At 37.2% G+C, this 14,788-nt stretch overlaps 3 protein-coding genes across 3 annotated transcripts; 1 reads left to right on the top strand and 2 right to left on the bottom strand.

Moving 5' to 3' along the window:
- Window positions 1-151: 151 nt before the first annotated feature.
- LOC108814405 (potassium transporter 8) lies at window positions 152-5,523 on the bottom strand. Its single transcript, XM_018586968.2, has 8 exons — window positions 5,220-5,523; window positions 4,653-5,145; window positions 4,515-4,568; window positions 2,232-2,492; window positions 2,098-2,150; window positions 1,893-2,016; window positions 1,563-1,817; window positions 152-1,337 (listed from the first exon to the last, which is right to left on the bottom strand). The coding sequence occupies exons 1-8, from the start codon at window positions 5,256-5,258 to the stop codon at window positions 298-300; spliced, it is 2,319 nt and encodes a 772-aa protein (XP_018442470.2). The 5' UTR covers window positions 5,259-5,523; the 3' UTR covers window positions 152-297.
- Window positions 5,524-8,482: 2,959 nt separating this feature from the next.
- LOC108814406 (cyclic nucleotide-gated ion channel 18) lies at window positions 8,483-11,901 on the top strand. The gene is made up of 7 exons (XM_018586969.2): window positions 8,483-9,036; window positions 9,516-9,728; window positions 9,805-10,115; window positions 10,189-10,300; window positions 10,387-10,623; window positions 10,706-11,100; window positions 11,315-11,901. Exons 1-7 carry the CDS (start codon window positions 8,569-8,571, stop codon window positions 11,721-11,723), a joined length of 2,145 nt encoding a protein of 714 aa, XP_018442471.2. The 5' UTR covers window positions 8,483-8,568; the 3' UTR covers window positions 11,724-11,901.
- On the bottom strand, window positions 11,860-14,055 carry LOC108817102 (UDP-glycosyltransferase 90A1). The gene is made up of 3 exons (XM_018589705.2): window positions 12,925-14,055; window positions 12,267-12,605; window positions 11,860-12,184 (listed from the first exon to the last, which is right to left on the bottom strand). Exons 1-3 carry the CDS (start codon window positions 13,882-13,884, stop codon window positions 12,014-12,016), a joined length of 1,470 nt encoding a protein of 489 aa, XP_018445207.1. The 5' UTR covers window positions 13,885-14,055; the 3' UTR covers window positions 11,860-12,013.
- Window positions 14,056-14,788: the final 733 nt, after the last annotated feature.

The raw sequence follows: 14,788 nt of genomic DNA on the forward strand, positions 1-14,788 counted from the left end.
TATATATATGATGAGCTAAGCCGACAAAAGAGAAGATTTGGAGTTAAAGAAACATAAAGAGACAAAGAATCATATGCTCTCGAGTCTTGTCTACTTATTGTTCAATCTTTTTTCCTTGAATCTTAATCAGTAGGGACAAATCATTACAAAAAAAAAAACAAAAAGCAAATCTTACTTTTTCCACAAGCAACTCTAACATCTCTACACAAAAGTTGCAACAACAACAAAAAAAAAACTGTAAACTTAACCTTATTTTACAAAACTGAAGTTTTATTCAAATTTAACAAATAAGTATAGTCAGACGATATAAACCATACCAACTTCTAAAGTAGAAGCGTGAGGAGTAGACAGACCATAACAAAGACCTCTCGAGTTTCTCCTTAGAAAATCATATCCAAAGTTAATAGCCATCTTCTTCATCACACTCGAACCGGCCTTTGCTCTCACATACGAATGCCCCATTATAAACGCCATCCCTGCCTCACGCGCCTCCGTCAGCTCCGTCAACTCCTCCTCCGCGGATCTATCTATCCTCGAACTTTCCGGTAACACAAACCGCACCCTTTTCTTGACTCTCGTCGAAGGAACCCGTTCCTCTACCGAAGATTGTTCCGGTTTGTCTTCTTCATAGATCTGAACACCTTCGAGACTAGAGGAGGAAGCCGCAACGACGGTAAGCCTCTCGGATTCGTCTTCAGGGTCCAAGTCGTAATCGAATGCTTTGTCCGAACGTATAAACTCGGCGATACTACAAACAAGGTCTTGCTCAAACTCCACGTCATCTTTGTGCACGTCTCGGTATCCATACCGGGCAATACACCGGTATAACCGGTACTCCTTCGGTCCAACCCTACCGACGAGAAACCGCTCTTCCGGTTTCACGTGAGGGACAGGGACGGACTTCACGCAGAGGAACACGACAACCTGGTGGAACGCGGGAAGGTTAGTAACGAAATGAGAGAAGATCGCGGGAACGCCGGAGACGAGCTCGGTGCTGATCACGCCGATCCCGCGGACGCGGACGATGCCGAGGTTCGAGGAGCCGAAGAGCGTGAGGAGCCAGTTGACAGAGACTTTGTTCTGGACGTCGAACTCGTAACGCATGACGGTCCCGTAGTGCCACAGGTACATGACGAGGAGGAAGGCGAAGGAGAGCGCGAGTGGAACCCACGCGCCTTCGCGGAACTTGATGAGCGAGGCTGAGAAGTAGAGAGATTCGATTGTTCCGAAGAAGATGATGAAGGCTAGCGCGTAGATAGTGCTTTTGCGCCAGCATAAGACTATTACCAGTGACATCAGGCAAGTCGTTACCAGCATAACGGTAATAACCGCCAAACCTGCGTACATGTAACATATAATGAAAAGATTAATTACATTGTTAATGATGAATGAAAGTATTAGATCACTAGTTGGAGATATAATAAACCCGAATTGAACTAAAATAAAAAAAATTATAGTTAATCCACTTATAACAAATTTATTTTAAGTTATAAGTCCATAATAAATAAGAATTTAACGTGATCGTTTAGTTGGTTATGCCAATGGTTTAAAGGATAGTGTACCTGAGGCATTGCTTATGTGTTTGGTGTCGCGGAACCCTACCGTGACTGCCAAGCATAATAGCATGAGAGTCCAGTTGATCTCCGGGATGTAAATCTGGCCGTGCATTTTAGACGATGTGTGGACGATTTTGACTTTAGGGAAACAACCTAGAGAAGTGCATTGCTTGATGATCGAGAACGTTCCCGTGATTATAGCCTGGCTTCCCACAACAGCCGCCAGAATAGCTATTACCAAAACAGGCCATCTTATTTTCTCTGTGCACAACATACAAACTAGTGAATACTAGAATTGCTTTTTGACCGGTTAAGAAGGATGGTTAGCACATTTACCGGGTACTGAAACATAAAAACCAATCCGGTAATCGCTCTCAAGGACATGGTGCCTAGAGAGATATGCGGCTTGGCCCATGTATGCGAGGATTAACGACGGGTAAACAGCAAATGTGAACGCAATCTGCAGATAGAGAGTATGCAAGTTTCAGAGAAAGCTAATAAGACAACACAAAAAAAAAGATTTGAAAGTCATAAACTTTGCCTGTATTGACAACTGAGTGAAGTGTCCTAGATCAGCAAACATAGCTTCCGAGCCTGGAAAAAAAAACGCAAAGAAAAAATAAGTATGAGAAGAAACTCATTATTAAAAACCGTTAATCCTCGGTTTTTAATTACCGGTTATGCATAAAAGGATGCCACCAAGAGACATCCAGCCGCGTTCGCGAGTTTTCTTGAGGAACTTGTAGATGTAATAAGGAGACAATGCTTTGTAAACATGAGGGTTCCAGTGGAAGATGTTGTATACACCAATGGTGCTTATGCAAAGAAGCCATGCTAGCACAATTGGAGCGAACAAAAAGCCTAAACGATGTGTCCCGTAGTGTTGTAACGAGAACAAGATTATCAGTATGGCGCAAACCACGGGCACCTCCACATCTGCAGCGTTGCATGTGTTTATTTAATTCAAATAAAGTACGATTACCAAGTATACTAGCTATTTACCGATATTGAAGGTTACTTCAGATTAAGATCTAATCCAAACCTATTTAGCTTTTTTTAAGTTGACCACTTTTCAGAAAACGGTTTAAGCTTTATGACTTTTATATTCCTTTCGCTTTATCTATCTTATTAAAGCTGAAGTACAAATTCGGTGCGTTTGGATACTTGGATAAGATTAATAAAAAAATTTGGTGTGTTTGGTTATAGCTATAAAAAATGGAGTGTTTGGAAACTTGAATAGTAGTATCTATTAATTGTGTTTCCATATTTCACTTAGTTTAACAATTTAATTAATTATATTACCTTAATAATAAATTACATCATTAATTATATTACCATAATAATAATAGTGCATATTTTTATTTATTAGTTAATCAATATTAACTTTGTGCCAATTATAAAATCAAAAATGCTAAATAATTAGGTTTTACATATGATTAAACATTTGGTTTATTTTATTTTACTAAAATATTTTTATTTTAGTTACAATCGATGGAAAATTACGTACCCAAAAACATAGTTCAAAAATATGTTTTGTGAATAAAATAATAACTTAAATCAAAATACTTAAAATGTCCTACATTTATTGTCACTTAATTTTCCACTCCATATAATTATTTTATTTGATAAAAAAACTCTTTCTATTTCACTTAATTTAGCAAAACACATAAAACAGTTTTTTATTAATTTATATAATCATTTAGACATGAACATTATCTGTCTATTTAGATACATGTTGTTTTTTTCGGGTATCCTTTTTTTTTGGTAACCAAGTCCCGCTTGAATATTATAAACTTATGTGTGGATTTTGAGTTGGATCATTCTAGATCTGGATGAATTCGGTTCTGATGTATAGGAACCTAAAAATATCTAAATAACCAATGTATCTAAAACGGGTTCGGATATTTGTAACAAAAATAACCATATAACCTGATTCAGTCCAGATCTTTTGAGTATCGTTAGTTACCAGATCTTTTGAATATCGATGTATAAAAATATATTTCACGGGCCAATTTAACAAAATATTAATTGGTTCAGTTGAAATAAATATATTTTAAAAAATTATATGAACTGAAAAAATCACTATAAGAGTACTTACATTTGGATTCAAATCATTTTTTTAATAACAAAACTACACAAATATGTTGATTTGTATACAAATTTAAATTACAATGTAAATATTTAATTGAACACAATTAATACAGAAATATGTCACATTGTTTAAACAAAATATCAAAGTAAACAGTTGCGTTCTAAAATCATTTATTTTAACAACAAGCCAAATAAATATGTTGATTGGAGAAGGAATAAAATAAAGCCAAATAAATACATAGTTTACCAGAGACACTCTATATGTCAAATTTATTATAAAGAAATTTTTACTAAGATAAATACATTCAATAATTACAAACAAATAATATATTTCATAAAAGTAAAAAATAATATCCGCGCTTCGATATGTTGATTGGAGAGGGAATAAAACAAAGTCAGAGAAACACATAGTTTACCAGAGACACTATGTGTGTCAAATTTATTATAAAGAAAATTTTACTAAAATAAATATGTTCAATAATTACAAACAAATAATATATTTCATAAAAGTAAAAAATAATACCCGCGCTTTCGAAGCGCGGGTCAAAATCTAGTATTGATTATAGTATTAATCAATTTAACTCCTAAACCACAGTCATTATTTTATGATTACAATAAGATTGCATCTGCATCACAATCACCGTCCACACTCCATACCCAAAAAAAATTCTTAAACTTATTTTATACTTTATTAAGAAGCTTAACGTTAATCGTACATGGTTTCAACCTAACTTTGCAATAATCTAATTGTCTGTGTAAACAGAATAATAAACAAAATATTATTTGCCATTTTGGGGATCTAGTAATGCTGAAACTTCCCATCTTCAACACTGCTACCTATCTAATCAAAAGAAGTAGAGAGCTTACACTGATGTTGCTCCTTTGACATGGATAACTCTAATCCAGAGACTGCTGAGAAAACTGCAAAAATAATACAAATCAGCATCTAAATCTTGAGAAATCCACACAATCTGAGAAGAAACAATCTTTTTTTTTTTAAATTACCAGAGATTGCTGGTGTGAGAACTCCGTCACCAATGACCATACAAGTCCCAATCAGAGCAAGAACAAGCAGCATATTCTGCAGAACCTTATGCTTCTCAAGTGTGTTTTTCAAACTCCATCCCTTAGCTTTTAAATTCCTCGGATTGTCCCCTGATATTTTCTTATACTCAGAAAGGTCCTCATCGGCGAGCTGGAAGTTAGGCAAGGAGCTGATTCTAGCATGGCGACAAAGCAGAGAGTAGAGTGCAAACGTCCCACCTTCACCATTATCGTCAGCACGAAGAACAATAAAGACGTATTTGAGTAGTGGGATGAGAGTTAATGTCCAGAAGACAAGAGATAGAACACCAAAGATCTCTTCGTTTGTCTCGGAGTGTTGGATGTCTTCGGCGAAAGTGCTCTTGTAGACATACAATGGTGAAGTAGCCAAATCTCCATAGACCACACCTAAGCTCTGGTAAGCTAATGTCAGAACACTCCACCAAGATTCTTTCTGTAGACAAACAAACAATAATAAACATTGGATTCTTAAAATCGAAATTGAAGACTGTAAGTTCAGAAAGTTACCTTAACTTGGTTCCTTGTGCTCAGACGCTCGAGATCCATGATTGGAGTTCTGCTCTTGAATCACAACAAGACTCCCATTCTTGGGGATAAGAAAAGATTTAAGTTCGTTGAAAACAAGAAAGATTGGTGAATTTAATTTGATTGACGTTACACAAACTTTTCTTTGAATACTTTTCTTCGGCTATGTGATTTAATGCATTGAAAGTACAAAGCTTTGCCCAAAATCAAGAACCACAAGAGAGGATGGAGAGAGAAGAAACGTACTTACAAAACATATGAAAGCATCATTAAGATAACTGCCACAGATATAACTGCAAATATCATAAATTGTGGGGCCTTCCTTGTTATGGAAGAATGTGCAGATCTTATAAATGGTTTTGTATAAAATTGTTTTATTTTTTGCTTTAGACGAATATGTGGAGGTGTTACTTTTCATGTTAATGTTTGTGTCAACTTTATAAAACAGTTAGTCTTACGTAACTATGCTATAAGAGCATCATTAACCCTGGTTGTTTAAGGAGTGCTTAACAATTTTTTAATTAAAAAAAAAGGAAAGAGAAAGAGTAGAAGAGGATGAAAGTGCTTAATTAAGCGTTTGAAAGTGATGTTGCTTGAACTGTTTGTCAGTGAACAAGCTGCTAATTGGTTCTTTTTTTAATTTTTCTTTTTCAGATAAAAAAAGTTTTTTAAGCACCCCACTTAATAATTTAGGGTTAATGATGCTCTAAGATTTTACTTTAGAACTCTTAGGAGATCTTTTATTCTTTTAGTGAGATTCTTTTATTTTGAGCAATGCTCTTTTAGTAAGTACTACGAAATTAGTAAAAAAGTTTCAGCAGCTTAAATAATAATAATAATAATAATTTCAGCAACTTATTATTATTATTTAACTGGTTGTAAGAGTTTATTACTATCCAATCAAGAGTTGAATATATTGCTATGTTTCAGACTAAACGATTTGCTAGCTTCCCAGCTACTTCCTCTCGTCAATAGTCTCCTAGATTTTTATTTTTTAGAATAATTGTGTTGTTGTGATAAAAAAAAGAAGAATAATTGTTTGTTTTTTCTAATAATGTGATTGTGAGAGGGCGGAGTATTGTCGTACATGCAAAAGCTATACTGATCAAATGTAACACACATTATGAGAGACAATGAAATGTTAATTGGAGATGGGTGGGGAATGAATAGATTGGTGTATTCGTCTTTCTTCATCTTTTTTTTTCTTTATCTTTTTTTTTTGTTTAAATCGTTTGTTTGATAGTAGCAAGATATATTATTCTATTCATCTTAGGGTATAATTCTGTGACCGGTTTGTTCATCCTCTTCAGCTCTCAAATCCATAAATTAGTCACACATATCCACAAATTATTCTCACATATTACAAACCAGAGTTGTATTTGTTTTATTCTATTGGAATTTTAAATCTTTGGACACGTGTATGTAGGTGCAAGAATTTAGTGTGGCACCACCTTTCAAGTCTTTTTCTAATCAAGATCTAACTCTTACCACTTTTTTTTTTGATAAGTATGTGAATTACCTCTTATCACTTTGAAGCAGCTTATCTTTTTTTCTTTAGATAATGGTTGATAAACGAGTGCTCCAAACTCACCAAAAACACATACTTATGCTTTTATTCAGTAAAACAAAATATACATAAAACTCTTTTCCAATTTGGGTCCCCACTGATTAATATGTTCACGACCACGATATTTCTTCTTGTGTCCACAAGCATTTGTATAAACCAAACAAAACGGAAAGATGATGCCTCCTAGAACGGGAAGTGGGGGAACCTTTGCCATCTTAATAAATGTTTAAAAGTTGCTTCTTCATTTTTCTTGCTATCTGTTTCATAAACACCAGCGACTTTATTGGTAGGAGAATATTAGAAATTTATGCATTTTAGTATTTTCGAATGCAATTTTTTTTAAGAATAAATTTCCCCCTTCAATTTCATAAAAGCTGTATTTGCATTCTGATGGGAAAATGCTATTGTAAAATTTGATAATCTTGTTTTTCTCCCCTAAATTAATCAACAAATAAGATAATTTTCGTATAGTCTACTACATAAAGAAAGAAGAGAATTTCAATAATATATAATTATGTTAATTAATTAGGTTACGGTATCATAGTGCCAAAAAGTGGGATAGAAAGAACTGGATCCCGTCGGATTCAATAATTTAATATTTGTAAACATTTCAAATCTCATACACGAGATCATACTTAATAACAGCCACAATCGAATCGTAGATAGTGAAATTATTAGGTATCCTAAATTATTCGGTAATAGTAATGTTTAACCAACATAAGATTTGTAGACCCATGAATTCCTAGTTGGAAACTTTGGATTACATCATTGTTCCAAAATTACGTAAATTCAACGTCCAAAGACGTGTGGCTCAGCAGTCTCTTTTGAATATACAAAGAAAACTCGTTATGTGGCTGAGGTTAGAACTACAGAGCCATGAATTTTCTTTGAAGGAAAAAAGAAAATATGATATGATGGAAGTTGTTGTCCCTTAATCAAGTTGTGGTAGTCTATTGACAATTATTTTGGAATTAACCATGTATCAACATTGGTGCTAAGTTCGATTTTTTGTTAAAAAGTTCAATTGTCGCTATTTTGTCAGTCTAGAATTTGCCTAACAATACAGTATAACACTAACAACTGGGCCGATAGAGACATCCACTTGTTATTAAGAAAAAAAACAGTATAACAATAGTCAATAGAGTAACCTTTTGATTTTGGGGAAGTTGGCATTAGTATTTCACCCTTGTAAGATACAATTAGTATTCCACCCTTGTAAGATACAAGGTTATCAATGAAAACTCAGTTGGAAAAAAAAACTTTTGATTAAAAATATATTTTCTTTTAGTAATAACAATAGAGTAACACCCACAATTTTAAACAAATAATATGATTAGTAACCTGATAATTGGGCCGATACGTTCAACAAATGACTATTGGGCTAATAGTTTCAACAGCTGTGAACATTGAGCTGATAGGTTTTACAACTGTAAATATTGGGCCCATAGATTTTTTTAACAACTAATCACTTTTTTTTTGTTCAACAACAACTAATCACTATAGACGTTGTGCCGCTTATAGTTTTAGGAGAAACAACGTGTGCTGTTTTGAAAAAAACACTTCTCCTCCTATTTCAACGGCCCTTCTCCCAATTTTCCCGCGAGAAATCCTCTCCTTCCATAATCATCAAAAGAAAAAAAAACGAAACAAAAAAATTCACGACGCAAGCTAATCGCCCTAACCTCTCTCTCCATCAATCGCTATTTCTCTCTCTCTATCTCACTTAATGCGGAATCCGATTAACACCGGAATCCGCCATGGAAGATGAATAAGCTCCGATCTCTCCGCTGCCTCCTCCCCGAGACCATAACCTCCGCCGCCGCATCGAACCGAGGATCCGTCGCCGGGTACTACGGTAGCCAAGTCCTTCCATGGCGGCACCAGATCCTGGACCCGGACAGCAACATCGTCACCTACTGGAACCACATCTTCCTCGTCACCTCCATCCTCGCCCTCTTCCTCGATCCTTTCTATTTCTACGCTCCTTACGTCGGCGGCCCCGCGTGCCTCTCCGTCGACGTCGGCCTCGCCGCCACGGTCACCTTCTTCCGCTCCGTGGCCGATATCTTCCACCTCCTCCACATCTTCATGAAGTTCAGAACGGCCTTCGTCGCGCGGAGCTCTAGAGTTTTTGGACGCGGCGAGCTCGTCAGGGATCCGAGGGAGATCGCTATGAAGTACTTGAAGAGCGATTTCATCGTCGATGTGGCTGCCATGCTTCCTCTCCCCCAGGTTGGCATGCCCTACTACTAGTTTCTTATAATGTGATCAGAAATGTTGATAATGGTTTACGTGTAAGGTTAAAGAACATAGATAGAGATGATATACATCTTATAATGTAGCATAAAATATATCTTTGCAACCTTAGTATTTTAAATTTTGAAATTGGCTCGAGTAGTGTGGATTGGCCCAAATTCGCCCCCTCGAGTTTAATGGTTGGCTTAAACCGGCCTGAACATTTTGGTCATACCGATCAAGAATCTTTTAATAGGTCAGATCGATTTTGGCTCGGTTGGGCAGCCTGTGATCGAGCTCCAATATCATATTAATTTAATCATATAGTCAATTCTTGAATCATGTTAAATTTCTGTGTAGTTTACTTGTATAGCAATTATCTACTTTTTCCCCCATTATTTGATTGTATCTGTTATGATATTTTTCACCATCATCAAACCCTCATATGCTTGTTCTGACCATCTTTTTTATCTCAGCTTGTAATATGGCTAGTAATTCCAGCCGCAACCAACGGGACTGCTAATCATGCAAATAGCACTCTCGCCCTTATCGTTCTCGTTCAGTACATTCCAAGATCATTCATTATATTCCCACTTAACCAAAGGATTATAAAAACAACCGGGTTCATCGCCAAGACTGCATGGGCAGGAGCTGCGTACAACCTCCTCCTCTACATACTCGCCAGTCACGTATGTATTCTCTGTCTCTTGCTCTCTAAGATTTCTTCGTTTATAAGTTTCTAAGAGTCTCTCCATTTGTGTTCAGGTGTTGGGAGCAATGTGGTATCTATCATCAATTGGGCGGCAGTTCTCGTGTTGGTCCAAGGTATGCGAGAAAGATCACGCCCTGAGAGTTCTTGATTGTCTCCCTAGCTTCTTGGACTGCAAGAGTCTAGAGCAACCTGAGCGCCAGTATTGGCAGAACGTCACTCAGGTCCTTTCTCATTGTGATGCTACAAGCAGCACCACAAATTTCAAGTTTGGCATGTTTGCTGAAGCCTTTACCACTCAAGTCGCTACCACGGATTTCGTGTCCAAGTACTTATATTGTCTTTGGTGGGGTTTAAGAAATCTAAGGTATCACACTCTTTGATCCAACACATTTACAGTGTCTATCTTAAGATTGTCTTAACGGTTTTGTTTTATATAGTTCTTATGGCCAGAATATAACCACAAGTGTATATCTTGGCGAGACCCTGTTCTGTATTACAATTTGTATTTTTGGGTTGATTCTCTTCACACTCCTGATCGGTAACATGCAAGTAAGCTTCATGTCTTAATTCTTAAAAAAAACTCTCAATATTTTTATTTTTTTTTGTATTTTTCTAACAAAAGATCTTGTGGAAAGACATCTTTACAATCGATGTCTGTAAGAGTTGAGGAATGGAGAGTTAAGAGACGAGACACTGAAGAATGGATGAGACATCGTCAACTACCTCCAGAGCTTCAAGAGCGTGTCCGTAGATTCGTTCAATACAAGTGGCTTGCAACCAGAGGCGTCGATGAAGAATCAATCCTCCAGTCTTTACCTACTGACCTACGCCGCGAAATCCAACGCCATCTCTGTCTCGCTCTTGTCCGCAGGGTACATACATCAACTCTGTCCCCACAAGATTTGAATTGTTTATCATTCCATAAATTAAATCACAATGTTTTGCTAAGTACAGGTCCCGTTCTTCTCTCAAATGGATGACCAACTTCTTGACGCTATATGCGGATGCCTTGTCTCATCTTTGAGCACGGCAGGGACCTACATATTCCGTGAAGGTGATCCTGTTGATGAGATGCTCTTTGTGATCAGAGGACAAATAGAGAGCTCAACAACAAACGGAGGAAGATCTGGTTTCTTTAACTCCACGACTCTAAGACCTGGTGATTTCTGTGGCGAAGAGCTTCTTACATGGGCCTTAATGCCAAACTCTACGCTTAATTTTCCGTCTTCAACCCGAAGCGTCCGTGCGCTCTCTGAGGTTGAAGCTTTTGCCTTAAGCGCAGAGGATCTCAAGTTTGTTGCTCATCAGTTCAAACGTCTTCAAAGCAAAAAGCTGCAACATGCTTTCAGGTACACCATTTATAGCATCCAATGATGCAGAACCGGGCCTCGAATGATATACCTCAAAAAATTACATATATATATATATAGATCCAAAATTTTATAATTTTTTTTGCATATATGTATAATACCCCTAAATTTTGTCTATAGCTCCCAAAATTTCAAACCAGCCAATAATGGCATGAATGAATCAATCAAATCTCATATACGTCCAATGTTTCAGGTACTACTCACATCAGTGGCGTGCATGGGGAGCTTGTTTTGTGCAATCCGCATGGAGACGTTACAAGCGAAGAAAGCTCGCGAAAGAGCTCAGCTTGCATGAGAGTAGCGGGTACTATTACACAGATGAGACAGGCTACAACGAAGAAGAAAACAGAGAATACTACTATGGAAGCGACGATGATGATTTTGAAGGTGAGAGACTATCTGCGGACAACACAAACAACAGCCAAAACTTTGGAGCAACAATGTTGGCGTCTAAATTCGCAGCAAACACGAGAAGAGGCACACATCAAAAGGCTTCGAGTAGTAGTAGTGGTGGTAAGAAAGATGGATCTTCGAATAGTTTGAAAATGCCTCAACTATTCAAACCAGATGAGCCTGATTTCTCAATGGATAAAGAAGATTAAAACTGTGACATGTTTGATTTTTTAGATGGTGAATAGTGTTAGGAAATAAAATTTCAACTTCTAATATTTTCGTTTTTTTTGTGTTGGTTTGAGAATGTTAGATATAGCAAAAGAGTGTAGAGTAAAACAAATACAATGTTCTTAAACTGTCTTAATGTTATATTATATGATTTTTTCTCATATGATATATTGTTTTCGCATAGAAAAATCACTATCGGATCACAGAAGAACAATAAGGTTATGATGAGCTTATAGAGTCACTGCTCTCTAAATCATCGCTTGACAGCTTATTAGTTAACATCATTTGTCTCTCTACTCTTGCATACTTCTTCAAGAAGCGAATTCAAATTCTTCCAGGACGAACCAGTCCCTTGAGCCAAAGCTTTTCTAGCCTTTTCTGCATACTCTTTCACATTCTTTCTCGCAGTCTTCCCCATCTCTCCTTCCATCAACTCTTTAACCTATATTTGTACCAATAATAAAATATCATAACTGAAAGCCAACAATATTCATTAAGTTTCATTCAATTTTGTTATATAATACCTTTTGACTAACTTCCTCTCTTGACACGAACCCTTTGAGAGTTCCATCTTCTGTTTCGATTCTTACTCCGACCTTTAGCTCCTCCACGACTAACTTAGCATTGAGTGGCTGCTCGGCCATCATTGGCCAGGCCAGCAGGGGAATCCCGGCGCATATACTCTCTTGCGCCGAGTTCCAACCGCAATGGCTTAAAAACCCTTTCACACTTTCATGTTGCAATATCTCCCATTGGTCCACCCAATCTCTAACAATCATCCCATGCTGTTTCACTCTCTTCTCGAACCCTAGTTCTCCAGTCATTTCTTCCACGTTCATTCTCGCGACCCACAAGAAGCTTACCTTTATTATTAAACAAAATAATGTTCATTGTCAGTCCATTTAATTTATGGATAACGCCCTGTAGTTAATGTCAACTACTTTTATGTTTTCACATTCTAAACTAAATTTTATATTGGTGGATACAACTACAGAAATTATTTGCATGGAGTTATGTCGAACAGTTTGATACAACAACTTACATTTATATTCAATTCTACTAAATATCCCAATCCAATAAGACCCCCAATATTATTTGCATGGAGTTATGTCGAACAGTTTGAAAAGTACAGTTTATGGAGTTTCAATGATTTTAATACATTTTTTTTACTATTTTACATACCTTTGAATCTTCCAAGCCTAAGGCTATTTCCTTGAGCTGCTCGTTCGATATCTCAGCCTGCGTTCCAAAGGCCACGTACAAAACCGGACATCTTTCCTCTCGCTTCCGGTCCAACCATACAATCCAACTCGGTTTAACACCTTCCGGTTTAAGAGGATTTACCAAGCACAATGGCCCAACACACCACGGCTTGGGCTCACCCTTACAACCTAGCCGGTAGTCAACGAACGTTGACTCCAGCTCGTAAAAACTGTTTACTATAACTCCACGGCTCTTCGCAGTAGACATTAATTGGTCAATGAGTAAATCGAACTCTGGACCGGATTGATCCGGTTCGGTACAAACCGGGTCGAAGTCGCACTTCTTAACCCGGATCCACGGGAAATCCGGTACAGTAACCGGTTCGGTATCGGATTTAACAATTCCCGGTTTAGTAAAGAGTTGGTGTACGGAGATGGATTTGTAGAGAGCCGGTGCGTAGGAGTTCATGCCGAAGAAGGCGAGTCTCGGGATCTGGAACTTAGCGGCGGAGTCCAGTGTCCACCATAGGAATCCATCGGAGACCATGAACGTGACTCGTGGAAGATTCTTGAGCGTTTCTTCGAAGAGAGGCTGGAGAGATTTGGTCGCACGCGTGAAAGGCACGTAGAGCGACATGGAAGGGAGCTTGTCGGTGCTTTCGACGCCGGGAGGGATTCCGGCGATGTTTTCCGGGAAAGGGAGGGAGATTATTTTGATGGTTGGTGTGGCGTCGGAGAGGAAGTTTGAGACGAAAGGTTGGTTTTGTGGGGTGGTGAAGATGGTGATGGACATGGATGGCTCTTCGCCGTCGTTGGAGGAGGAGATGACACGGCGGTGACGGAGGAGGAGACGGGCGAATTGGAGGAGAGGGATGGTGTGACCCTTTGACATGTAAGGGAAGAGAACCACATGATGAGGAGGTAATGGTGAAACTGACATGCTTGTGTGTGTTTCTTCACATTGTTTTCGCAAGACTTTATTTATAGGTCGAGATTTACTTAAATTTCTTTTTGTTTAATGAGTTTCACTTAATTTTTGTTTATAGAATGAGATCATTGTTTGTTGACTTGATGGTTCCAAAGAAGTAAAGTACTTGTAGTCTAGAGTGGCATACAGAACATTTGAAAATATGTGGCTTTGTTCAAAAAAATGTGGCTTTTATGTAAATTTTAGCCAATGATAAAAGGTAACAAATCGAACTAAATATCATTCAAATACTTAAAATTATTAATATGGTAAAAATCGTGGTTGTAGGAGAAAAAGAATAAGAGATTATTAATGTTATTGGCCCCAAAATATAGTCAAGTAAAAAAGATATTTTGTCTAAGAAAAAAAAGATCACACAGAATAAAAAGTAGGTCAACATTAATTCGAGAAAGATCACAAACACACAATAGCAGACTAGATCTAATCGTTCGTCTCTCTTTGATGGTAAACATATGACATACATATAAAAGATATGGAATGGAGCCATGAAGTCAAGAAAATGAGCATAAAAATTATACGTTTACCAGTAGTAAACTTTAACTACTAAAGGAAATATTGAAAGTTTCGACCTAGTTAACATATTTTAATGATTTGTGCCAATGATCTTGTTCAAGTGTAGTCGTATTTGATCTGTGATATATTTATTTCTGCAAACCTTTTGTTTTCTTTCATTTAATTATCCACGCATGCCGGTATGCAGTTTGTTACAGCCTTTAGACATGTGTTTTGTATCAGTTTCTTTGGTAAGTAACGTCGATAATCCGTCCATAGGGTGATAATTAGTTAACTTTGAATAACAAGAGAAACTTGTGTTTACGTTGCAAAATAAATACACACGTGTTTGAAAGGGTGGCAT

The sequence above is a fragment of the Raphanus sativus genome, chromosome 7 (assembly GCF_000801105.2).
Source record: "Raphanus sativus cultivar WK10039 chromosome 7, ASM80110v3, whole genome shotgun sequence".
NCBI lineage: Eukaryota > Viridiplantae > Streptophyta > Magnoliopsida > Brassicales > Brassicaceae > Raphanus > Raphanus sativus.

Excerpts from the sequence above, each read along its gene's own strand:
- LOC108817102 (XM_018589705.2), bottom strand. The coding sequence starts at position 13,884 with ATGTCAGTTTCACCATTACCTCCTCATCATGTGGTTCTCTTCCCTTAC. Across the intron at positions 12,606-12,924 it reads TAGGCTTGGAAGATTCAAAG|GTAAGCTTCTTGTGGGTCGC; the intron begins GTATGTAAAATA and ends TTAATAATAAAG. Across the intron at positions 12,185-12,266 it reads GAGAGGAAGTTAGTCAAAAG|GTTAAAGAGTTGATGGAAGG; the intron begins GTATTATATAAC and ends GTACAAATATAG.
- LOC108814405 (XM_018586968.2), bottom strand. The coding sequence starts at position 5,258 with ATGGATCTCGAGCGTCTGAGCACAAGGAACCAAGTTAAG. Across the intron at positions 5,146-5,219 it reads GCACAAGGAACCAAGTTAAG|AAAGAATCTTGGTGGAGTGT; the intron begins GTAACTTTCTGA and ends GTTTGTCTACAG. Across the intron at positions 1,818-1,892 it reads TTTTTATGTTTCAGTACCCG|AGAAAATAAGATGGCCTGTT; the intron begins GTAAATGTGCTA and ends TGTTGTGCACAG.
- LOC108814406 (XM_018586969.2), top strand. The coding sequence starts at position 8,569 with ATGAATAAGCTCCGATCTCTCCGCTGCCTCCTCCCCGAGACCATAACC. Across the intron at positions 9,037-9,515 it reads CCATGCTTCCTCTCCCCCAG|CTTGTAATATGGCTAGTAAT; the intron begins GTTGGCATGCCC and ends TTTTTATCTCAG. Across the intron at positions 10,301-10,386 it reads TCCTGATCGGTAACATGCAA|ACATCTTTACAATCGATGTC; the intron begins GTAAGCTTCATG and ends TCTTGTGGAAAG.